Genomic DNA, 26,877 nt, shown 5'->3' on the forward strand with positions numbered 1-26,877 from the left:
TCCCGTTTCAGCAACTTGATTAAATAAGAGGTATCAAAATCTAAATGTTGTGCTAAGAACTAAAAATCTCTCTCTTTCTCTCTCTCTCTCTCTCTCTCTCTCTCTCTCTCTCTCTCTCTCTCTCTCTCTCTCTCTCTTCTCACTCCTTCTCCAGAGAAAGTCCTCCCGACCCCCTCCCCCTCCGCCTCCTCTCCCGAGGGTGGTCCGGGGGGGAACGGGGAGGGTTCCCGGGGCCCTGGCGCCGGGGGGATGGCCGGGGGCCTCATCCACTCGGTGCTGGCCCACCGGGACAAGCTGCTCCCCCACGCCGCCGAGCGGGGCCTGGCCGTGCCCTCCGCTCTGCCCCAGCACCTGCTGCCTCTCCTGGGCAGGGGGCTGAGCGCCGCCGCCCTGCCTGGAGGCCACGGCGGCGGCGGCGGCGGCGGCGGGGCGACGCGCCGGGTCAAACCCCCGCTGCCTCCGCCACCTCCAGCTTCCTCCTCCTCCTCCTCCTCCTCCTCCTCCTCCTCCTCCTCCTCCTCCTCCTCACCCTCCTCCTCACCCACCTCCTCGCCCACCTCCTCACCCCGCTCACCCTCCGTGGCGTCCTCTAGTCAGAGCCTCCCGGTCCTGTCCGGGACGCAGCCCCCGCCCCCGCCCCGGAGCCCCCCGCCTCAGCACCGCGCCGTCGCCGAGGACGGGGGGGGGGAGATGGACCCCATGCCCTACGTTCCCACGGTAACGGCAGAGCTGTTCGACAGCGACGAGACGGAGACCCCGTTGCCAGGTCAGTCTGGAATGGCGGCAGTCTCGTTCAGTTTTTGTGTTTTTATTTCATTTGTTCTTTTTGGTCTCATATTGCTGATTTATTATTCATTGTTTATTTTTCCTTATTTATAGTTCATCATTCATCTTTATTAAATGTTCATTATTATTCATTGTTCACTGTTTAATATTTGTTATTCATAATAGTTCATTATCTATCATTTATTGTTAAGTATTTCTTTGTTATTGTTTATGACATTATTAATTTACTATTTCTTATTTATAATCCTTTTATAATCACGTTTTTTCCACCTTCCCAGGAAACAATTTGGTCATATGTTGAAGAGATAGAGCTGCAGCTCAATTTGGGAACAGTATCTGGCCAGGGCTTCTCAATGTCCACAACCAAATGAGTTTGCTCAGGCTTACATTTCCCTCTCTCTCCCCAATGCACGTATTTACAAGATTTACACGGAGAATTACATTACCTTGCCGAGCAGATGCAGGGGGGGATTAGCATAGCTTAGAATTTAAAGATTGAGAAACCTCCGGCCCCTGGTAACCGTCCCCTCGGTTGCTCCTTCCAGCCGTACCCGCCTGTGTGGTGAACTTCTCGGACCCCGAAGGATACATAGACTCTTCCGATGACCCCCCTCTGCCAGATGGTACATCCCTGTACTGCAACTACACCATCACCGTGTACATAGGCTACGGCGTGGAGCTGCAGGTACGCACTAACAAAGATGCACACGCACAACTGCAGCATGGCCGGCTTATCTGTACAACTGTACTGAGGGCATGTGGTGGGCATTCTGTTTCTCTTTCTTGTAGTTGTTGTTGTTGTCGTTGTTTGAACCAGGTTTCACAGTATTTGCTTAATATCCTGGTAGCTGCTAATGCAACACACACACACACACAGTGTGTCAAGCGCTTTGGGTGTCTTAAAAGCACTATATAAATGATATCATACATGTTATGTATATATATATATATAGGTAATACATTATTAATATAAATATATTATTAATATTCATATATTATTAATATAATATTTAAACTGCTCTGTTACTGCTGCTGCTTTAAACAACCCCCCTTTCTCTCTCCTCATTTCTCTCAATCTCCCTCTCTCTTCCTTTCTCACTCGCTCAATCTCTCCATCTTCATCACTATTCATCTCCATGTCTCTCTGTCAATGTCCACCACTCTCTCTGCAACTGTGTCTCTCTTTCTCACCCCCTCCACCGCTCGCTCTTCCTTTCTCACCCTCTTCATATCTCTATCTACTTTCTCAATCTCTATCTGTCCATCTTCATCTCTGTCACTCTGCCTTTCCCTATATCTCCATTACAATGCGATATGTCCATTTCCCTTTTTTATCCCTCTATTTCTCTCTCTCTCTCCATCTCATCTATATTTCTCCCTTTTTCTATATCCATACCACTCTATTTCTCCCTCCCCCTCTCTCTCTATTTCCCCTACCCCCTCCCTCTCTCCCTCCAACTCTCTCTCTATTTCCCCCACCCCCCTCCCTCCCTCCCTCCCTCCCTCCCTCCATCTCTCTCTCTCTTCCTCCCGTCCTCCCCTTGCTCTCTCTCTCTCCCACTCCCTATCCCCCCCTCGTACCTCTTCCCTTCTCCCTCTCTCTCCTTGCTCCCCCTTTCTCTTCCCTTCTCCCTGTCTCTCCTTGCTCCCCCTTTCTCCCCCCCCCCCCCCCCCCCCCCCCACACCACCACCAGGTAAAGAGTGTGAACCTGACGGAGGGAGAGCATCTCTCCATCCAGGGGGAGGATGAGAGCGGGGGGCCGCTGGTGCTGGCCAATCAGAGCCTGTTGGTGGAGGGTCAGGTGATCCGCAGCCCCACCAATGTGCTGTCAGTCTTCTTCCGCTCCACGGGGGAGGGAAGCCTGGGGGTCTTCCAGCTCCACTACCAGAGTAGGTCCTGGAAACCCACCACCACGCTTTTATTTTGAAATGAAACAGTGTTAAACTGAAAAGATACTTCAAGTCAAAAATGTTGGGTTGTTTTGCTATTTGACTAGCAAAGTGGTTCTGGTTGTACCGAGTCCCCTAAAGTTGCAGTTGTTTTCTATAAAAATCGAGATTGCGTGTTTGGACTGGCTTTTGACTGGACTGGCAGGACATTTAATTAACAAACAAATTCTGTTGCGGGTTCTGGAATGCTGGCATTCTATATAAGCTCACTCAGGGGCAACATCACGCCGGCTTTGTTTGGGTCTGTGTTAAAACAAAGCCAGCAAAATGATGGACCTCTGTTGCGGCAATATTGAGGGATCGCTGTGTAAAAGGGGCTTGTGTCTCTCTCTCGCACACACACACACACACACACACCACACGTACACACGTATCATTGTCTTATCATATATGTTGTAACTTCATGTTACTTTATTATCATTTAACACGATCTGAAGACTTACTGCGAATTATCCGATTAGATCGTTGGTAATTGCTTCATTGAATCTGATTGAATCAACAACGACTTTATATTGGTTTTGTGGTGTGTTGTTTTGTCCTAAGTGTGTGGTTTTGTTCTGGTGTGTTAAAGAACACATGAGCAGGTAGTGGCTGTACCGGAGTAGTGCAGATGTGACAGGAATAGAGAGAGGGCGGAAACGCTGTGGTTACCCACCTGCACTGCTCCCCCTGTCCAGTTCAGTGCATCACCACTGGATTATCTCTTTACCGGGGAGCACAAAAGAACAGAACAGTGGTTCACAATGCATGCCCTGGATTTATATTTCAAATAGGAAGTGTAAATGCATCGTCTCTGTGGGGAAATTTGTTTTGTGCTCGCTTGTGTTACGTCAGTTCCAACGCAATACCTTATTCTCCACAATCTTACACAATCCCAACTGAACTCGGAGTCATTAAGTCAACAGTGTCAGCCGGTGTCTTGCAGTGACGTCAGCATGAAGCATGTCTGGGCATGGGTGTCCCGGGAGGGAATTGAACCATTTTACCTCCGGCATTGCTAGTACCGCACGGTACCAGTGGAGCTGCACAGGACCACTTCATTTAGACTCACGCTAACAATCTGCATCAATACGAGAATCCATTCCATTAAGAGACTATGTCCCGAACGAGATGATTGCACAATTATTGCAAAACCCCCTGAGACCATTAGCCATTAGCAGCGGGGTGCCTTTTGGTAACGTTTTTAATGCAGGCTGGGAGGAGAGCTACGACGGTTTGATGCTATGCTCTGAAAACCCTCTACCGCTCTACCTTGTTCCCTGAGGGGCTGAGACCAAACTCAGCATGCAAGACAGAGATGGGATCAGACACTGTTTCCTCTACCAGAGAGCGAAAGAGAGGAAGAGAGAGAAAGGGAGAGGGAGAGGGAGGGAGGGAGGGAGAGAGGGAGAGAGAGACGGAGAGAGAGAGAGAGAGAGAGAGAGAGAGATCGAACTCAGACCACAGAGATTGAAGTGGTAAACCTCATAGCTAGAATAGCGACAGAGACAAATCTGTAGGTTTGTATTTTTTTAATGAATTGCGTGAAAAGGATTTGTATCGGTGGTAATTGTTATTAATAATAACTATAATTAGATTCATTAAAAACATGTAACCCGGAAAAAGACGTTTGCCTGGATGCAAATCATTTTGTTCACTTTCAAAAACACAAACACTACTCAATTGCCAACAGAGTTTTGGCACTGCAATTTACATAATTTGCATTTTCCAATCAGAGAGAGCGTACAGGCTTCGGTACCTCCCGTTCCACTCAGAACGCTGATTTTTCTGATCTGCTGAGTCACTATCCCCACAGGAGGACAGAGGCTTTTAAGTGTCATGCCATAACTAGCCTCCAGATCTCCCTTATTTCGGTCTAGCGTTTAGCTTCGCTCACTGTTAACTCTTTATATTTCGGTCTAGCGTTTAGCTTCGCTCACTGTTAACTCTTTACGTTTGGTTCTCGTGGCTCCCCCCCCCGTCACAGTTTTCAGGCTGAGCTGCGCCCTGCCCAAGAGGCCTCACTTTGGGGAGGTGTCCGTGTTGGACCTGCTGCCCGGGGGGGTGGCACGCTTCAGCTGCCACATGGGTTACCACCTGCAGGGGGCGCCAACACTGGTCTGTGTCAACGCCTCGCTGCCCCTGTGGAGCGGCAGAGAGCCCAGCTGCAGAGGTAACGTACACAACGTTGACGTGTGTTGAAGCCACTTGAGAGCCGAGCCGTTGGTGACATCACAAGTGGGAGGATTCACCGTGAATGATAGACGGATCAACCTACCATCCTACCCGGTAGTCTGGGCCAACTGGTCCATTCTTCAGCATATGTTTAGTTAAAGAATAGTTGAAGTGGCAGCCTAGCCGTAGTCCATCAAATTAACAAGAAAACACATTTTCTTCTGTTATGAGCTATGTTTCCTTTACAAATCCTATCCTAAGCCTATCAAAATGCTGGTAGGTGTTGATCGTCTCTTGTTATAAGGACGATGTTATATATTTTTATGTTTATTTCATTATTATGTTTCCTCCATCTATCAAATATTTGTTTTTGTAACATTTCAGTTGGCAGCTGAAGGGTGTAGCTCTAGCTCTAATCAAACAGCACTGAACAACTCACCAATGTGACTACAAATTAAAAGTTAATATTGTATTGTATTCAAAAAGTTGAGCTACAAGTAAATATTTTATTGAGCTATGTTAATCATTTTCCGCCAAAGGGTGTTTTCACTAAAAGCATAAAAGCTCGGATGATAGGCATGCATTTATTCATAATATTATAATATTGAAATAACATGTCCAGGATGGATTTATCCATTTATTATTTATGTTATTTTAATATTATAATATTAAAATAACATGTCCAGGATGGATTTATCAATTTATTATTTATGTTATTTATTTTTTATTCTTCATGTATCCAGAAAGTCCAAAAGACTGCAAACTTCTCCTGGTCTTTATGATGTGCTAGCGAAAAGGATTACCTTGGGCTACCATCCAGTGTATTTCCATAACAGAGCTTTGTTCTGCCCCGAAATAAGGAACGATCCTTGGGCAGTGATTTGAATAACATTAGTAAGCAACTGCAGAGTCTACTTAATTGGACTCGGAGTGAAGGCAATGGTGCATAAAAATGCAACTTTAAAAACAAACAATTGTGTCATTCATTTGTGTACAACGGTATTCTGGTTGGCTGTTATCCTCACAAGACATCCATCAATGTGTTCATGTATCTTTCCTGTTTTTATTATATGATTTATTACAAGTATTTTTCTAAATGTTTGCGTGCGATAAATAAACTGATACAACTACTTGGTGGTGGTGGTTAGTGAGGTCCCCCCTTCACTGTAAAGCGTCTTTGAGTGTCTAGAAAAGCGCTTTATAAATTCAATCAATTATTATTACAATTGTCACTTGCACTTGAACGCACGGATCTGAAGTGAGACGGATTCTGTGTGTTTTTCTGAAGCCCTCTGCGGGGGGTCGGTGAAGAACGCCACGGTGGGGAGGGTCCTCTCCCCCTCCCCGCACCCGGGACCCAACGCCACCCAGGACCGCTCCTGCTCCTGGTCCCTGGAGGCCCCCAGGGGCCAGAGGCTGCACCTGCACCTGGAGAGACTGGCCCTGCGGCCCACTGACAGGTCTGTCTCTCTGTGCGTACCGTGGCGGTCGGTTGTGCTGAAGAGCTAGGAGGCTGGCTAAATAACTAACTAATGCCGCTTTTCCACCGCCAGTACCAGCTCGACTCGACTCGACTCGCCACGCCTTTTTTGCGTTTCCATTGGCAAAAAAAGTACCTGGTACCTAGTACCGGGTACTTTTTTTTAGTACTACCTCCGTCGAGGTTCCAAGCGAGCAGAGTAGGTACTTTTGTGTGACGTAAACAGGCTGCTGGCCACTGATTGGCCAGCGGCTGTCAATGGGAATAATCATTCAAAGTTAAGTTGTGTCCGGCGTGGTTGTAGTCCATGAACCCGCTCCCGAGGGGGACACTGATCAGCATTTCGCCGTGTGTGTCGCTCCTTTCCCGGGGCTAGAGTTAGGCTGTGCGTGGTTGTGTGTGTCGGGTGTGGTTGTGTGTGTCCGGCGTGGCTGGAGTCCACGGACCGGCTCCGGAGGATCAGCGTTTTGCTGTTTCGTTTTAGTGTCGTTCCTTTCCCAGGGCTCGAGTTTTGCCTCCATCAACGTTACCGTATGACAACAATAGACGCGCAGTCATTGCGTTTTTTATTTTATTTTATTTCCCATCATAACCTTTCCCGGGAATCAGGAAATAGTCTTGATCAGATTCAGATTTCCCGGGAATCGCGTCTCCCGTGATTAAAACCTAATGACGACCCGCCCATGGTGGAGAGGTTCTTTTCTACGACCCGCCCACATTGAAGAGGTACTTTTTTAGATGGAATCGTGCCTGGAACCGAGTCGAGTCGAGGCGAGTTGAGTCGAGTCGAGCTGATACTGTCGGTGGAAAAGCGGCATAAGTGACTAAGTGATTAACTGGGGAAGAAAGGAATTAACTGACTCACCCCCTAACTAGCTAGCTCAGCGGACAAACTAACAAACTCTTAAAACGCCTAACTCCCTAACCCTAACAAACTAAATAACTAGCTAACTAGGCGCTTGTGTAACGGCTGGGTGAGCAACGGGGAAAATAGGACTCAATAGTATGACTTGGGAGGCAAAAGTCTGGGTAGAAAGAATGGTCTTTGCTAGCGGATGGTGAGGATGGTGCATAGGAAATCAGTTGGCGATCAAAGCAAACAATCCGCGAGGGAGAACCCGCTAGGCCGAGGCGTAGCGGGTCGGACGCGGTACACGGGTCATCAGCTGGAGATCAGGCAAACGAACCGGCAGGGTGAAGGCAAGGGCGAAGTCGGGAGTAGACGGGCGGGAATCAGAATACCGGGAAACCAAAATAATCACTCGGAACATACTGGGAGGCTTGAAACAAAGAACAAAGACGAACTGGAACACAGCGGAGGGGAAACACGCTGGCTTAAATACACCAGGAAGGGGAATTTCAATGAGGGACAGGTGAAAACGACCAAGGTGAGTGAGAACCGTCACAGGTGTGAGGAACGGAAGGAAAGGGAGTGAAGTAATGATCAAGAGGATGAGGTGTGATAGCTTGCTTACTGACCAATGAACTGACCAACTAATTAACTAGCTAGCTTTCTAACTGACTAAAGCCGTTTCTCAATTTGCGTTCTCGTGTGTTCTCGTGTACTTGCGTTCTCGATAAACGTCATCAGTGGTAGCCCAAGCACTGTTCCAATTCCAAGTACGCGAGTACTGTCGTAAAACCCGGAAGTGTTCTTGATGCGTTCTCGATGAGGCCGTTCTACCGAGGACGCATCGGAGGTGACTCGTGTGGACTTGGGACCGTTAAATATCCCAGAATGCATCATCGAGTCCGCTGCTGTTCCAATTGCAGAGTGCGTACTCGCGTTCTCGGAAGTCTGTACTTGAAAGTCCGGACTTGCCAAGTACGTACTTCCAAGTCCGCGAGTACGTAGTCCGCGTACTTGGTATTGAGAAACGGCTTATCTAACTAATCATTCACCAGCTAGCTTGCAAACTGACTAACCAACTAACCAACTGACTGACTAGCAATGGCATCAACCAACCCACCTCATTCATTGACCCCCTCCCTCCCTCCCTCCCTCCCTCCCTCCCTCCCTCACCCCCAGGCTGGTGCTTTGGAGCGGTCTGGACGCCGGGTCGGTGGTGCTGTTTGATTCGGGCCGGGGCAGTCCAATCCCGTTTGAAGGGGTGATCAGCGAAGGTCCGTCTGTCAGGGTCCAGTTCATCACGGACCAGCCCAACCACAGCACCGGCTTCAACGTCCGCTACGAAGGTAGAGAGCCTACCTAGAGGTCACATTTTGTTTATTAAGGATTATTCTTTATCGTCCTTGCGCCGGAAATTGGTTTAAGGTTGGTACACGCAACACGTAGAACACTAGCCTTGTGCTACCAGACCATCGTACTTCATTTCATTTGTACAGAAGGTCTGGAACTGCTGTAATTGGCAAACGTTCACTCATTTGGAGGCGGGTGTCTGTTGAAGTTTAAAACTATTGGATCTGCCCAGTGCCACTCTGGATCTGCCATAACCAATCGCAATAGCGTTTGGTCGTGACGTATGTCATGCGCCGGGACCGGCCGGTAACTACGTTGCACGCATGCGCAGGCTGTGTACACAAACAAAACAAGATGAAGCGTGAAGATGTCTGTCAACGATAGCTGCAGGTTTTGTTCATCAAATTTTAGAGTTCAAGGAACAATTACAAATTCTACATTAATATTCGATAGTAAGGACAGAGATAATGTTTGCAGTCAACTGTCGAGGCTGGGTCTTGTCATTGGCAATACGTCGCTACTTCAACGTCATCGTTCTCAGCCACTTCCTCTGTTCGCTGATTGGTCACACAGAAATTTGTTCGGGCAAAATCCCACTAACAAGCCCCAGCCCCAGACTGACTACTGAAGGGAAAATGAAATTTGGGCGGAAGTAGGTGGGCGGGCGGAGCCAGGCTAGTAGAACACAGCTAAAAGAAACAAATAGGATGTGGAACACAAAACAGAATTTACGACCATTTTATGTCTGCCCCCCTTTTTATGTCAGGCCATTTTGCCCCTATTGCAATCCCAGCCGTCCTTGAAAGGATTGCTCCCTCTTTTGTATTGCTGTTTAAAAGGGTTTCTTGCCTGGGGGTGGTGGTGGGGGGGGGGTGTTACTGTACATGAGGGTTTAGGGCAGGGTTTCAACGGATTCCAAAGTTTTCTGTCCATCCATACTGAATTTCCTCATGTGCATTCTCCGACCAAACCACCACCCGCCTGCTTATTTCTGGATCACGGCTCAATCAAACGTCAGCGTATTCAAAAAAATACATATGGACGATGAGGTTGATTTGTTGCCATTCACCGCCACACAAACAAACGTGAACCTTGACCTTTTAACCTTTACGTGACGTGACATTGCCTTCCTCCTTGCGCTCAAGCGTTCGAGCGCGGCCACTGCTACGAGCCGTACCTCCTGAACGGTAACCTGAGCACGTCGGACCCGGCCTACGGCGTGGGGGCGGTGGTGCAGTTCAGCTGTGACCCGGGACACTCCCTGGAGCAGGGCCCGCCCCTCATCGAGTGCATCAACTCCCGGGACCCTTACTGGAACGACACGGAGCCCATCTGCAAAGGTACCCCCCCCCCGGGGGCCGCTGGATAGGGAAGGCCGTCGGTGGAAGGGGGGGCGGCAGTCCTGGACGCGTTTTCAATTCTTATGCCGCTTTTCCACCGCCAGTACCTACTCGACTCGACTCGACTCGACTCGCCACGCCTTATTTGCGTTTCCATTGGCAAAAAAAGTACCCGGTACCTAGTACCGGGTACTTTTTTTTAGTACTACCTCCGTCGAGGTTCCATGCCAGCGGAGTAGGTACTTTTGTGTGACGTAAACAGGCTGCTGGTAACTGATTGGCCAGCGGCTGTAAATGGGAATATTCACTCAAGTTAAGTTGTGTCCGGCGTGGTTGGAGTCCACGAACCCGCTCCCGAGGGGGACACTGATCAGCGTTTCGCCGTGTGTGTCGCTCCTTTCCCGGGGCTAGAGTTAGGCTGCGCGTCGTTATGTGTGTCGGGCGTGGTTGTGTGTGTCCGGCGTGGCTGGAGTCCACGGACCGGCGTTTCGCTGTTTCGTTTCAGTGTCGTTCCTTTCCTAGGGCTCGAGTTTCGCCTCTATCAACGTTACCGTATGACAACAATAGACGCGCAGTCATTGCGCTTTTTATTTTATTTTATTTTATTTCCCATCATAACCTTTCCCGGGAATCAGGAAATAGTCTTGATCAGATTCAGATTTCCCGGGAATCGCATCTCCCGTGATTAAAACCTAATGACGACCCGCCCATGGTGGAGAGGTTCTTTTCTACGACCCACCCACATTGAAGGTACTTTTTTAGATGGAAACGCAACCAAACCGAGTTGAGTCGAGGCGAGTCGAGTCGAGTCGAGTTGGTACTGGCGGTGGAAAAGCGGCAATAGAGATGTGGTTATGGCCGGCATGTGGCTCAGAGGGTAGAGTGGGTTGACTGTTAACAGGAGGGTCGCTGGTTCGATGCCCGGCTCCTCCTAGCTAGAGTGTGCTCAGGTGTCCCTGAGCGAGACGCCTGAAACTAACTGCTCCTGACAAGCCGGCCGTCGCCCTGCATGGTTGACACCGCCGTCGGTGTGTGAACGTGTGTTTTATGAATAGTTGAATGTTGTGCAATATTGTAAAGTGCTTTGAGTGGCCACTGGTTAGAAAAGCGCTGTATAAGTTAATTTAGCATTCAAGCGTTTTAAGTCCAAAAAGTGTAACTCTGGATATTTCTGCTGCAGTTCTAAGCACTTTTTCACATTGGCGTCATCGTTGGACAAGCACAGTCTCTCATAACACTAATTATGTTTTTGCTCCTTTTGTGTACCAACACTATTGCTGTGGTTTATGATCTATATAGAAATCAAATTAATTATTAAGGATGTTAAGTATGTTGTGTAGGGCAAACAGGGAAGAGGAAAAGTTGTTGATTTGAGAATATTTTCTCTCTAAAAAATGTGTTTGAATAGCTTTAGCTTGGCTAAACAATTTTATACAAACTAATGTGTAGCCTCAAAGTCTTATTTCTGAATCGTAATGACGACCAAAAGCACAGCTGTTATTGCCAGTGCTGATTAACTCCATAAATAAGACAAAGCTAGACGAGAAACAGCACTAATAAAAAACTAAACACAGAAAACGCTTGTGTTCCTGATCCCCATGGCTCTGCTGCCCGTTCCCCAGTAGTCTTTTCTCTGAACCACATTATGCGGCACAAAAAGCCATTTCTGCGGCTACTCCAGTTTAGCTTGGAAGCCTCGACTGCATTCTCCCACCATAACTTTGAATAAAGTGTCGGGTAAATGACTCCATTTCCATCTAAAGCTGAATTTATAGGCACCGCGATTGGCTGTTGGTGAAGTCCACGCCAAGACTGACTGCAGTTGTAGTAAAGGCAGTTGGAGCACTCCAAATGTAAGAGGGGCACAGCATCCTGCAAACCTCTGTATGCATCACGACTCTCCTCTCCTGTGTGCTGTGCAGCGCTGTGTGGGGGCGGGCTGGCCGGCCCGGCCGGGGTCATCCTGTCTCCTAATTGGCCGGAGTGGTACGGAGAGGGGGAGGACTGCAGCTGGAGGATCCACGTAGGAGAGGACAAACGGGTGGTGCTGGACGTCCAGCTGTGAGGAATATGCATGCAAGCGTTCAATGACACGCACACGCACACGCACACGCACACGCGCACACGCGCACACGCACACACACACACGTGCATACATGCACACACATTCTCGTGCATGTGTTTACACACACACACACACACACACACACACACACACACACACACACACACACACACACACACACACAATGTTAAAAGTCAGCTTTCTCGATGTCTCCACCCACTGACTTGCAGTTTGGGTTTCCTCTAGTGCAGGGTTTCTCAACGGGGGCGGCAGCGCCCCCTGGGGGGCGTTCGTAGAACCTAGGGGGGCGCTGGGAACGAACACGGGGGCGTCACAACTTCGCTTGTGTAGTGGTCATTATTTTGAACTTTTTAAACTTTCATGGTTTTCAAATATTTTCGGTGCAAAAATAGGATAAATGAAATAAAAAGCCTATCTTCATATGGGTTTCTAACCCCTCTATCGTCTCATCTACTTTTTACTTTATGCTCAGTACCGGCGTGATCGCCATGGTAACGCCGATAAACAAATCAACCTCATCGCAGCAGCGTGGTGCTTTCCGAAACTATTTCGCCCTCCCCTGACTTCCACTGGTTGGTTTGCGGGACATGCAAAGCAAGCGGTGGATGGGGCATTACACTAAGCAACATGAATCTCATCCATATTACATAGTAAGGCAACATAAGACGTGAATAAAGCTAACGCCGCTTAGCATGCTAATTGTAAACAATAGAACGTGCGCATTACATGTAGACCACCGCAACGTCGCTCATTACGTCTGTGAACCGATAAACACTTTCATAAGGTACGCACACCAACCGGCACATACTCATTTAACACTGATGTTACAGGCGCTTAACTTGTATAGTAACAAACTACTTTAATTACTATTTGGCCGCAAACTTAAACGTCCTACTCGCCAACTCAGAACGAAGCGGATAAAGGCTGCACATGCACAGCGTTGCTAGGCAACGTCACATAAACAAAGGGAGTCTTTCGTACACATATTGAACCCAAGTTCGCGGGTTAACAGTTCAATAACCAATAAAAATGTACACAAGCACTGTTACGTATTAAACTTCAATAGCTGAATAATAAAACCTTTTAATAAAACTCTGAATACACATTTTCTTGTCCAGAAGAAACCAAAACGGCACAGAAGTTTTTTATTCAAGCAATGTAGCACGAGTTGGAGTGGAGTTGGTTAGGAGCAATAATATTGGGGGGGGGGGGGGGGGGGGGGGCGCCAGAGGATCAGGGTAAGGTAAGGGGGGCATTTGCTCAAAAAAGGTTGAGAAACACTGCTCTAGTGGATATTTTCCTGGTATTGTTTTATAAATGTTTTTGCTACACTCCCTGTTTAGCAACTGATTCCCTGTTGAATAAACAACACAGCGGTAGTACGCCTATTACAACAACAGCTACCACCACAACAACAATCACAACCGCCTATATTTAGCCTACGTCCACAGCATTTATCCTACAACCTATCGCACACATTTAGGCCTCTGCAACAACACCAACCACATGGCGCCTAACACGATCACATGACCCCCTGTGGTTATCCACTATTCAGTCGCTTGAAAAGTTGATTTCTCTTTCTCCTTCTCTCTGTCGCTCTCTCCGCTTTCTCTCTCTCCCCTTACTACCTGGCTCCACCACCACTCCAACTTTATGCTCTCTTTCACACCCACACACACACACACACACACACACACACACACACACACACACACACACACACACACACACACACACACACACACACACACACACACACACAATTCTCTCTCTCTCTCTCTTTCTCTCTGAACCTCTATCCCCTCTCCTCCATCTTCCCCAAACTTTTTCAGAGGAGTCTCTGTGTGTGTGTGTGTGTGTCTGTGTGTGTGTGTGTGTGTGTGTGTGTGTGTCCTGTCTGTCTGTCTGTCTGTCTGTCTGTCTGTCTGTCTGTCTGTCTGTCTGTCTGTCTGTATGAATGTACGTCTTTCTCGACGACCGTCCATCCGGCGGACTTCACACTCGGCGGGCGCGTTGGCGAGGGGCCAAGGAAGTGCAGTGCGGGGAAGAGTGTGAAGTTGTTTGGATGAGCGGTTCTCGAGAACGGCGGCAACAACACCGGAGGCCAAGCAATCGGCCGTCCCCAACACGCCCGTGGTGATTGGGCACCACGCTTGCTTAATAATGCATTCTCCCACTCCCCCTCCCTCCCCTCCCTCCTCCCCTCCTCCCCCCTCCCTCCCTCCCTCCTCCCCCCTCCCTCTCCCCTCTCCTCCCTCCCTCCCTCCCACCCTCCCTTCCCTCTCCTCCCTCCCTCCCACTCCCCCCTCCCTCCTCCCCCCTCCCTCCCCTCCCTCCTCCCCCCTCCCTTCCCTCTCCACCCTCCTCCCCCCTCCCTACCCTCCTCCCTCCCTCCCTTCCCTCTCCTCCCTCCCCCCTCCCTCCCCTCCCTCCTCCCCCCTCCCTTCCCTCCTCCCCCCTCCCTCCTCCCCCCTCCCTTCCCTCTCCTCCCTCCTCCCCCCTCCCTCCCCTCCCTCCCTCCTCCCCCCTCCCTCCCCTCCTCCTCCCCCCTCCCTTCCCTCTCCTCCCTCCTCCCCCCTCCCTCCCCTCCCTCCTCCCCCCTCCCTTCCCTCTCCTCCCTCCTCCCCCTCCCTCCTCCCTCCTCCCCCTCCCTTCCCTCTCCTCCCTCCTCCCCCCTCCCTTACCTCTCCTCCCTCCCTCCCTTCCCTCTCTCCCTCCTCCCCCCTCCCTCCCCTCCCTCCTCCCCCCTCCCTTCCCTCCTCCCCCCTCCTCCCCTCCCTCCTCCCCCCTCCCTTCCCTCTCCTCCCTCCTCCCCCCTCCCTCCCCTCCCTCCTCCCCCCTCCTCCCCTCCCTCCTCCCCCCTCCCTTCCCTCTCCTCCCTCCCTCCCACCCTCCCCTCCCCTCCTCCCCCTCCCTCCCCTCTCCTCCCTCCCTTCCACTCCCCCCTCCCTCCTCCCCCCTCCCTCCCCTCCCTCCTCCCCCCTCCCTTCCCTCTCCTCCCTCCCTCCCACCCTCCCCTCCCTCCTCCCCCCTCCCTCCCCTCTCCTCCCTCCCTCCCACTCCCCCCTCCCTCCTCCCCGCTCCCTTCCCTCTCCTCCCTCCTCCCCCCTCCCTCCCCTCCCTCCTCCCGCTCCCTTCCCTCTCCTCCCTCCTCCCCCCTCCCTCCCCTCCCTCCTCCCCGCTCCCTTCCCTCTCCTCCCCCCTCCCTTCCCTCTCCTCCCTCCTCCCCCCTCCCCTCCCTCCCCTCCCTCCTCCCCCCTCCCTCCCCTCCCTCCTCCCCCCTCCCTTCCCTCTCCTCCCTCCCTCCCACCCTCCCCTCCCAGGCTGAACATCAGTGACAGTGACATGCTCACCATCCTGGACGGGGACGAGGTCACCACGCGCATCCTGGGTCAGTTCGTGGGCGGGATCAGCCCCTTCAAGATGGCCTCCACGACCCCTGACCTCACGGTGACCTTCCACTCTGACCCCGCCGGCCTGGTGTTCGGTAAAGGGGAGGGCTTCATCATCAACTACATGGGTGAGGACCGCCCGAGTTCTGATGTTGATCGAACGTTAAATCGATCACAGTTTTAATCCGTCGTTGTGAAGTATGAGTCAAAATGGCAATCTAATATCAATGAATTGCAATTGAATATAAACGATCAATATTCAATTGCAATTCATCGCTATTAGGTTGTCATTTCGATTCGGGGTGATAATCAATCACAGACAATTGTCATTCATTCTGAATCGAGTGTCATTGGTGGCAAACAATGGTTAATCAGTCTGAATCAATTGTCAATCACAGTTCGAACCCCCTTGAATCACAGTCAAGCGTAAATGAACAAAAATCAAATATGAGCTGGAATCTATTCCCCACCACGCGCCTCAACTTGTGTTCTCATCTCCTCTCTCTGGTGGGTTTCTGTCTCCTATTTCTCTGCTGTCTTCCTCCATTCGTCCTTATTCAATCACATCCTATTTGTTTCAGCCTCTCAACGGGCCCCTCTCTGGATCCTGTGCATGTACAGCACACGCACTCACACACACACACACACGCACGCACGCACGCACACACGCATACACACACACACACACACACACACACACACACACACACACAGCAAAACACTCATACACACTAGGCATACACATAAAATATCCATGCACACACGTACACCCATCGACACACACACACATGTCCCCACACATCAATACACAATGCACACAACCACACGGATGCTCCCACCAACACAACCTTACACACACATATCCACACAGACACACACACATACACCCACTCACACCATGCAAAGTAATTTAGTATGCTCGCCTTATCCAACACCTGCCAGCGTTGTGTAATGCATATTGTGCGCATGTACGCATTCTTGCCTCACCAGGCACACACAGCGAGAAGGCATCGATTCTTTGATTAGATGCAAGCATGAATACACACACTGTGTGTGTGTGTGTGTGTGTGTGTGTGTGTGCTTGTGGGAGTGTTTGTCTGGCCTCAGATAACCTACCGTCAATAAATGAAAAAAGAGAATTGATCCAGAAATTCTAAACTCACAGTTTTGTGCAGACTTGTTACCAGGCATGTTGTTAATGCATAATCTATGATGCCTTACTCACTAACTAACACACACACACACACACACACACAGAAACACTAAAAGCTTTGTAACAGAATACTCACTACAGACCCATCCATTACCTACCACATCAGACGGTTGGTTCTCCAGACGTTTGTGAATAACTTATGAGAATAAGCCCTTGTAATTAAACACGTGACAACGTTAACTCAGCATGGATTTAATGGTCTGGAAATTGAGTGCGGTTTGTATGTATGACTGCTGCATTAAGAGACATCTGCATAAATCTATAAAACACGTGTCGCCAGATGAATAAGTAACACACTTTAGCGGGGTGGATCTGTTTCCAGCATATTCCTAAAAATGCTTGTGCTTCCCCACCACGTTGTTGTGAGGCAAGCCACTGGGAATGACAAAGAGATTGTACTCCCTTCTCATTGGCTGGGGGAATGTCATGTGCTCCACCTTCTTAACATTCTGAGCCAGTGGCTTAGAATCTTTTCAATCTTTCACTGTTTGGCTCACCGGGGACCAAGTCGGTCACGAGATGGACACAATAAAGCATGAAATGCCCTCATTCCTGCTCTGTTGCATCTGACCATTGCCATGTTTGAAGACTGAAAAGGCGACTACTCTGTTGACCAACAATATACATAGAGTTATGAAAATGACTTATGTTGCCCAAAAATTCAGATATTTTGGATAAAAATACGTCTTACTTTAAGTAAGGTTCTGGGATATGAAGTCACGGACAATGTAAAGGTGCTTTACTTATGTATTTTAAAGGATGTCATCTCAGGAGAAGATTTGTATCTGTGTCATATATTGCTGATGGCCTGTAAGAAAACGATCACAAGAACTGGTATCAACCGGACACTACAAACCTCAAACAATGGATGGACGTAGTGAAACAGATCAATGCAATGGAAAAAATGACTTTTTGTCTAAGATCCAGAGGGGCGATTTTCTCAAGTAAATGGAAGAAATGGACTTCCTTCATTAAAGAAATAGATGACACTACACAATCAGGATAAGCTTTGAGCAATCAAAGAGAATGTGTATAAAACAACATCTATACTAGTGTGGCCCCTTTCTATTGTTGTTGTACTTGTATTGTTGTTTGTACTTGTATTGTGTGTATGTCTTTAAAAATATGAAAAGACTTCAATAAAAAGTAAAAAGAAAGACAAAAAAAAATCACTTATATTATTATTAGAATGTATTACTTTGTTTTACAGCACTTAAGAAAAGTAATAAAAAGATAAACCATGAAAAATATTTGGTGGGTCTTTGGCCCAACGTCCCTCTACAGGCTGGTCGTAAAAAGGTTGGGGAACCCTCTTAGAACCCATTGGATCCACACCCACCAATAGAACAACCTCATTCACACGCCTCGTTCTGATTGGTCCGTTTGTTTTCTGCCCAACCCAATCCAGAGGTGTCCCGTAACGACTCGTGTCCGGACCTGCCCGAGATCCAGAACGGCTGGAAGACCACGTCTCACGCGGCGCTGGTCCGGGGCGCCCGCATCACCTACCAGTGCGACCCGGGCTACGACCTGGTGGGGCAGGACACCCTCTGCTGCCAGCTGGACCTCTCCTGGAGCACCCTGCCCCCCTTCTGCGAAAAGAGTTGAGTGGGGACGGGGGTCCGTCCACAGAGACGTGGAGAGAGAGACACACAACGGATGAGAGGATACAGAGATGGAGACATAGATAGACACACAGTGGATGAGAGGATACAGAGATAGAGACATAGATAGACACACAGTGGATGGGAGGATACAGAGATAGATACATAGATAGACACACAGTGGATGAGAGGGTAGACACACACAGTAGATGAGAAAATAGACACACACAGTGGATGAGAGGATACAGAGATAGAGACATAGATAGACACACAGTGGATGAGAGGGTAGACACACACAGTAGATGAGAAAATAGACACACACAGTAGATGAGAGGATACAGAGATAGATACATAGATAGACACACAGTGGATGAGAGGGTAGACACACACAGTGGATGAGAGGATACAGAGATAGATACATAGATAGACACACAGTAGATGAGAGGATACAGAGATAGATACATAGATAGACACACAGTAGATGGGAGGATACAGAGATAGAGCAGAGTACAGATACACATACATCGACGCAGCCAAAGACACACACACACACACACACACTCACACTGCCTCGTAGGTTTTGTGTGTGTGTCACTTACACATCCACCCTCACCCCTCCCTGTGCTCTGCCGCCAGTCATGTACTGCTCGGACCCGGGCCACGTGGACCACTCCACCAGGTCTCTGTCGGACCCCAAGCTGTTGGTGGGGACCACCATCCAGTACACCTGCGTCCCCGGCTTCGTCCTGCAGGGCGGGGCAACGCTCACCTGCTACGGCCGCGAGCCAGGCACCCCCGTGTGGACCTCCAAGCTCCCCCACTGTGTCTGTGAGTAGCGGCCGTCTGGCTGGAGCCGCAGCACGGGGAATGCCTTGGGATGGAGCCCCGCATAGAGATAGCTTAAAGGTGGTGGGTTGAAGGGGCCGTAGGAACAATTTAATAGCTATTATGTGTCATTTGTTAGACACGCCATAGCCATCAGTCAGCTATTAGTGAGGGAATTGCTTTGGGGGAATAATTTCTCACATTTCAAGTGGCCTGCGCATGGCTCTGTAGGAGACCATTTTGATTTAAAACCTCTCCCGGCTCATTCTGACCAATCAGGGCGTTTCTCCCCTCATTGGTTCAGGGAATCCATCTTGCCTGTCAATCACAAGTGCTTGAACATTGGGTGGGAGAGAGCAGAAAGGGAGGGGGTGTTTTGTTGTGGTTGGTGAGTTAGAAAATCATGCTCTCTTCTATCATTTCTGCTCTCTCTCTCTCTCTCTCGACAGCTCTTTCTTCATACTTCAAGCACCTTTAATTGCACAAATAAAAGCAACAACCACTACAACTGCAATATTGATGATGATGAATAAAACAAACAGGGCATTATTATATATATATATGAAAAGGTATATTAAATATTGCAAACAGACAGATAGATTCATATATACAGTATATATATAATAATGCCATCATCATCATCAATATTACATATATATGAAACGGTATAAATATTGGTTGAATATTGCAAACAGACAGATAGATTCATTCTGTAGACACAAGCAGTGCTGCGGTCCGGGAGAAACCTGATCGAACATTCAAACAACAGCACCGAAAAATATTGCGCAGTGTCTACTTTTGACATATCCTCCAAAATACAACCAAAAAAAAAAACAACAACCCTTAGCCGACAAGCAGCGGAAGCCCACTACGTTACTGAAGTGGGGCCGTGGTCTGAGCCCCTTATGTTCAGTGGATACTGCACTGGGCTGCAGTGTAGAGGGCCCTCTGTGCACAGCCCCGCGCCGTCACGTAGAGCTGGTCCTGAAACCACTGACTTCTGCCCTGTCCAATCACACGCCGACGACGGGCTGTGTGATTTATTTAGTGATTTATCACCGGAACCACGACTGGCACCCTCCTGTCCCCGCCCATCCTGGTGTGTGTTTGTTTGTGTATGAGAGTGTCAGCCTGTGTGAGGGCGTGTGTGTGTGTGTGTGTGTGTGTGTGTGTGTGTGACACACGTGTGTGACGGTGTGTGTGTGTGTGTGATGTGTTTGTGTGACGGAGTGTGTCTGTGTCTGCATGCGTCGGTGTGTTTGTGTGTGTGACGGTGTGTGTGTGTGTGTGTGTGTGTGACGGTGTCGGTGTCTTTGTCTGTCTGCACGCGTCGGTGTGTGTGTGTGTGTGTGTGTGTGTGTGTGTGTGTGTGTGTGTGTGTGTGTCTACGTGATCCGTGCGGCGTGCGGCCATGATTACTAAGTGTTTGATATGTAAATAGCATGCTAATGCACGGCGGCCACCTGGCGAAGGGGGCAGAGATCTGCCATGAGTCATGCCATCAAACCAGCAGCCAGATGCCGTCGCACCTGTCGCCGAGGCCTCCAGATGGACGCCCTTTTGTGGGCATTCTCTCCCCCCCCCCCCCCCCCCCACTCGTCATCTCCTAATACGGTCTTCTCCTAATACGGTCATCTCCTCCGTCGTCTGTCTTGTCGTTCCCGGGTTGGTGTGGGGGTCGCGACAGCCGAGGAGTCCGTGTCCTGCGAGAACCCGGGTCTCCCCGACAGCGGGTACCAGATCCTGTCCAAGCGGCTCTACCTGCCCGGGGAGTCGCTCACCTTCGTCTGTTACCAAGGTTACGAGCTGATCGGCGAGGTCGCCATCAAGTGCATCCTGGGGAAGCCGTCCTTCTGGAGCGGACCACTTCCACTCTGCAGGGGTGAGACCAAAAAACTCAACACGGAGGGGGGGGGTGTTCTGTTTCCGCTGTGGCCCTTGGAATGAACCACTAGCTGTTTCATGCATCACACGTTTCAGGCATGCATCTACAGAAGATTTGTCAAATCATATGTCCTGACCCCCATGCTTATTGATATGATATGAATTGAATTACCCCCCCCCCCCCCCCCCCACCCCCCTTGCCCCTCCTACTCTGCATGCAAGCTGTGTTTTTGGTTGATCACAAAACAACAGCAACAACAACAACAACAACATCAACAACTTTGAGAAAGTGCGAGAGGTGACTGTTTTGAAATGCAACTGACTGATGGAGCGATGTCTTGCAGCCACCCATGACTGCCTGACTGGCATGACTGGCAACCGTGCTTTGGAAGGTGAGTGTGTACGTGGTGCTATGACCTCTGTGTGTGCGTGTGTGCGCGCGTGCGTGTGCGTGTGCGTGCGTATGTGCGTGCCTGTGTGTATGTGCACTTTTGCTGCTTCTACTGCTGCGTTTAAGCAGTGCTCTCTGGGTCCCCGTGCTGGTGTGTTATGGGAATGCCCTGAATTGCACCTCCGCTGTGATTGTGCTTCCTGCATCGCTCTGCTTGGCTCTGGTTCAAGTCATGTGGTGTTTTTTATGTTCTATGTCTTAACTGTTTATGTTTGTGCTGTATAGTGATCCAAGTGTTTATTTCTGAACTGATCTTGTTTGACGTGTATTTTTCTGATGTTTCATCGAATGTTTACGTGTAGATTTTTCTGCTTCATTGTATTTATCACTATATTGTTAGAGTAATATATAAAGTGTGAGTGTGAAAGTGTTAATTATTACAGTATTTAACCGTTTTTGTACGCTATAAAGTGCTTTACATATTTATTTGTATTTTTTAGTTCTTTAACGTTGAAGGATACTGATACTGATACTGATACATACTTAGTTGACATCTCTTTTACTGGTGTCACTAATATTAATGCATCTCATGTCAATATTAATATACCTTTTATTAGTATGAGGAGTGGTGGTGGTACTAGAAGCCGTACTACCGTTGTGTCGTATACTTCATATTAACAGTATTTTCAGTCTTATGATCAGTGTTCTCTCGCTGCTCCCTGTGCTCCTGTAGTTGCAGAAGCTCCAGCGAGCTCCCGTTTGGACGGGGGGAACATCGCCCTGACTGTCTTCATTCTGGTCCTCCTGCTCTCCGTGCTGCTGGGAGGGGCTTACGTCTACATCACCAGGTCGGTCCCCCTCCTCACTGCCGCTCCTTACGTCTCTTATAGCTTAGTGGACGGGCTGTTTAGTGGACGGGCTGTTTAGTGGACGGGCTGTTTAGTGGACAGGCTGTTTAGTGGACGGGCTGTTTAGTGGACGGGGTAAGTGGGTTTGCACCTCAACGTCTGCAGTCTAAACTGTAGCCGCCTTAAAGCTGCCCTCTAATGCTGCTATCCATTTGGCCTTTTGTGCTGGTACGCCGACCTGCTCAACGAGAACGACCTGGCTCTTCCCACCTTCAAAGTGTTCCGGTAGTCTTTTGTGTGCGACGAGTGGGAGAATAATGGACGCCTGGAGGTGGCAGCAGTAGTAGCAGGCTGGTCATTGTTGTTAGCAACGTTAGGCTCTTTAGCAAACCAGCTCGAAGACAAAACTTTACATTGTATTGCACGCACAGCAAGACCGTGCAATGCATACATTGGTGACCGGATTAGAGCAGCAACATAATCAAGTGTGTAAGAGTATTATACATCGACACTAAAGACACCAACGTGGAACAAAGAGAAAGGAAATACGTCTCAACTTTATTAACTACGGGCGCAGCCGTCTTCGTTCGTCGAGCGTCACGGGGATCTTTCGCTACTCGGTGTACTTATCAGAAGCCCCAGTGGGAGCTTGATATCCCCAAAGAAAAGGAGGCGTGCATCAATGCCGCAAGAAAGCTGGGATATCCGACTGGGATGGTGGGCGTATCAAACGAATGGATAGCACCATTACCCCTACCTGCTCCTAAATGACCTGTCTCTGTACTGTCTCTGTACCGTCTGACCCCAACCTGATCCTTAATGACATATCTGGCTGCGTCTCAGGGGCAGAGACGCAGGGGCTGCATCCTTCGAAAGACGCATTTGAAGACCGCTTACGTCTCAGCGGCGCGTCAAGGCTGTACCATTTCGAAGGCTCCTTCAAATGCGGCCAAGATATGCAGCCTTCTTTTCCCGGAAGGACCGTGAAGGATCCACCCGGTGGATCCAACGTATCCCAAGATTCATTGCGCGTTCGATTTTTTTTTTGAAATGGCGCGGAGAGAGCAGAAGCGGCTGCTGCAGCGAATACATATTTAATGACAAAACTATGTAAAAACATTTTTTTATATAAAAGCAAGGTTGGGACCATTTTAAATATGTAACTTAATTAACGCAAGCCATATAACGTTGAACTAATTAACGTTAAGCCAACATCCTCTCTTCCTCTTCACCCGCCGGCTCCGGCGGTGAATCTTCACCCACTCCTCAGATAAAAGATAAAACATAACAAATTAAATTATGATTTCTGGCTCCATATTTCTCCTCCGCTGTTTGGTTTGAACCGCAGCTGTCAGGGTTGCTAGGAGACAGGAGCGGCGTGTGGTCACGCAAAGGGCGTTAACGCTTGTTACGCAATTCGGAAATGCTCCGTAGGCTCGACCGTCTCATTTAACAACGCTCGTTAGGCCTTCGGTGTGGCCTTCGCGGTCTACGAAGACCACAGCTTCATAGACCGCGTCCTTCGAAGGATGCTGCCCCTGAATTGAGACACAGCCATCTCTGTACTGTCCAACCCCTACCTGCTCCTTAATGACCTGTCTCTGTACTGTCCAACCCCTACCTGCTCCTTAATGACTGTCTCTGTACTGTCTAACCCCTACCTGCTCCTTAATGACCTGTCTCTGTACTGTCTAACCCCTACCTGCTCCTTAATGACCCGTCTCTGTACCGTCCAACCCCTACCTGCTCCTTAATGACCCGTCTCTGTACTGTCTAACCCCTACCTGCTCCTTAATGACCCGTCTCTGTACTGTCCAACCCCTACCTTCTCCTTAATGACGCTGTCTCTGTACTGTCTAACCCTGTCCTGCTTCTTAATTCCATGTATCTGAATTCACTGTTAGTCACTTAAGGATAAAAAACAAAAACAGTAAATAGTTTTGTAGTCTGACAAATCAGACAAGCTCAAATATGGGTAGAATCTGGGCGATACGCTTCCTTTTGCTACACTTCTCGCAACGCTTTCCTAGACTGGCAACTGTGGAAATACACTTATTAAAATCCCATTGTGAAAGCTTCATCCACCCGCGTTTCCAGCCCAGGCTCTGAGCTGTCTCCCCTCTGAATCTATAACATAGCAGGAAGGCTGGAGCCGGGAGTAATAGTATAATAACTCGCCTGTCATGTCTTTGTCTATCCTGTCAGGTGCCGGTACCCAAGCTCCAACCTCCGGCTGCCTCTGATCTACCCCGGCCCTTACAGACAAATCACTGTGGAGGCAGAGTTTGACAACCCCCTCTATGAGACCGGAGGCGTAAGTGTTCCTGAGCTGAGCTCACCGCTGCCTACTGACGGGTCAATAGGCACACATGCTGTGCCAGACTGGGCCGTTAGAATGCTGCCTTTTTCCGATACGTTAACCGCACACACTCAGGTCCACGTCAAGTTGATGGCAATGACGGTAACACCGCCAGTGGTTAGTGGCTTGATAAAGAATGTATGCAATATCGGTGTATAAGGCTTTAGATGAAAGTGTGCACCAAATGACACGTAGTATACAGTACATAACCTGAGGTTATTTACTGCACCTTTTCTGATCTGATACACCCAATACCACACACCCTTCAGCTGATGGGCTAGATACACACAGAAGAAGTGATTCACTTCTTCTGGCTCATAACTAACCTAACCACAACATTTGGTGAAAACCCCCCACACAGACACACATATGGACAGTCACAGAAAACAGACACACAGACAGACACCCAGATGTGCTAACACAGACACACAGACACACAGACACACAGACACACAGACGGAGCGAGAAACATAACCTCCTGGTCAGGTAAAGCCCTGTAAACAACTTGGGAGTAAATAGTCTTCTAAAGCGTTCAGGGGGAATGACATACTGTACAAGGGAATCTAGTCAGGAAAAAGACACGAGAGATGATTATATAAAACCTAAGTTACATCTCTGGTAGGGCTGCTCGATTATGGAAAAAAATCATAATCACGATTATTTTGGTCAATATTGAAATCACGATTATTTAACCGATTATTTTTGAGTTTGAAAACATAATGCATTTATTAAGCATTTCTCTCCAAAAAAACACTTTGTAACTGAGAACTTTGAAATTTCCCCTTAAAAAAAAATTCACAAACAAAATGTGATTAATTGCACAGCCCTTATCTCTGGTCTTTGCCTCTCTCTCCCTTTCTCTCTCTCTCTTTGTCGCCACAGGACACTCGTGAATATGAGGTATCAATATGATACCCCTGACTACCAAATCATCTGAAACAAGCGCCACTACCTGACTCCCGAATTCTACACCCTTCATCCTCCACCTCCACCTCCTCCTCCTCTCACGCTCCTCCCAGGCAGAGATGATGTAAATAACTACAGATGATGTCCCTTCCTCTGCCATCACACAGCCGTCCTCTTCTCTTGTACTTTCATACGACGACAGCTTCTACAGCGGACAGAGTGAGATCATGTTGAGGGAATAGGAGTGGATGAAAGATGAGGGACCTAGAGGAGGAAAATAAGAAGTTTTCTTGGAAGGAGATGGAACAGGAGACCGGAGACGGAAAAAAAACGAATGATGCACTTGTAAAAATGTATTGTCCGTTTACTCGGCTGTTATTTAACGGGAGGACTGGTAATGTGTAAATAAACGTCACGACAAAGATGACCCCACCGCACGCAAGAGTGAATACAAAACGGCAAATGTGAAATACTTAGCGAGTAGGAGCTCTGAAATAGCATAAATCTAAAATGATCATATGGGGGGGGGGGAACTTTTTATTTTTTTAATAAACACTATTTCACCAGCCACAGGTCCACATCACGCAGCGACAACACTGGGGGGGGGGGAATACGGGATGGGTATTCTCAGGGCTTTCCCGCCAAAAAAAGCCCTGTTTGTAGCAAGTACGGCTAGTCTGCTAGCTACTTAGCGTCACTATTACTAGCTACTAGCTACCATTTTGTTTCCTAATGTTTGTAGAATTCAAAAATATCCAGACGGATTTGTCAACACATCTGATTCGGTTATTGTCGAATTGTATGAAGAAAAACTATGGAATAGTTGAATAGTGGAGATCGGGAGTTTATCGTTGAAAACTGTAGCCTGTAGCCCGGAGCGAGGGAGTGTGGCGGCAGCAGCTCCACCAGCCCAGAGGATGTATCTATTTTAATGTATATGTGATGTTTTATGCAAATTGGTAATGTACATTTTCATTAAGACAGAAAAAAATGCCTATACAATTTGCGTAAATATATGGATTTTTTTAAATTAAAAAGGTATTAAAGAAACAATAGTGTCAAACGTCTGTTATTTTTCCAAAGTAACTCGCAACTACAGGTCTGTGGACGTCCACAGTAGCAGTGGTAGAATTGCCTCAATATGCAAAGAAAGTGTAGTCACAGGGGGACAGAAACACGATTGGCGACTGACCGGCACCAATTTTATCTGTTTATTGAAAGCTGCCCAAATATGAGCACCTAGTCTAGTCTGGCCAGCTTCTCCCTAGCGGGAACAAGATGATGTCTCCAACGCTCCCGCTCACACAAAGATGAGCAGACTGAAGAGAACTGTACAAAACATTTTTTCTAGTTTATTTACAGCATATTTTTTAAAAAGGTCTAGCGCAACTGAAAGCACATACCATTAATACTGCAAAGGTCAGTGGCTTGTTTTTCTGTTTTACTACTTTATCTGTTA

The 26,877-nt window shown here is 48.6% G+C and overlaps 1 protein-coding gene across 1 annotated transcript; it reads left to right on the forward strand.

Annotated features, from left to right (window-relative positions):
• Positions 1-249: 249 nt before the first annotated feature.
• sez6l (seizure related 6 homolog (mouse)-like) lies at positions 250-25,502 on the forward strand (the record flags this gene model as incomplete). Its single annotated transcript, XM_084483332.1, has 17 exons — positions 250-441; positions 598-766; positions 1,332-1,471; positions 2,481-2,676; positions 4,703-4,888; positions 6,179-6,350; positions 8,400-8,566; positions 9,716-9,910; positions 11,833-11,971; positions 15,320-15,516; positions 18,010-18,204; positions 18,842-19,033; positions 20,718-20,912; positions 21,259-21,306; positions 22,039-22,153; positions 24,359-24,467; positions 25,395-25,502. The coding sequence occupies 17 exons, from the start codon at positions 250-252 to the stop codon at positions 25,422-25,424; spliced, it is 2,637 nt and encodes an 878-aa protein (XP_084339458.1). The 3' UTR covers positions 25,425-25,502.
• Between the last annotated feature and the right edge of the window lie 1,375 nt (positions 25,503-26,877).

The sequence above is a fragment of the Micromesistius poutassou genome, assembly GCF_964030765.1.
Source record: "Micromesistius poutassou genome assembly, chromosome: 18".
Lineage (NCBI taxonomy): Eukaryota > Metazoa > Chordata > Actinopteri > Gadiformes > Gadidae > Micromesistius > Micromesistius poutassou.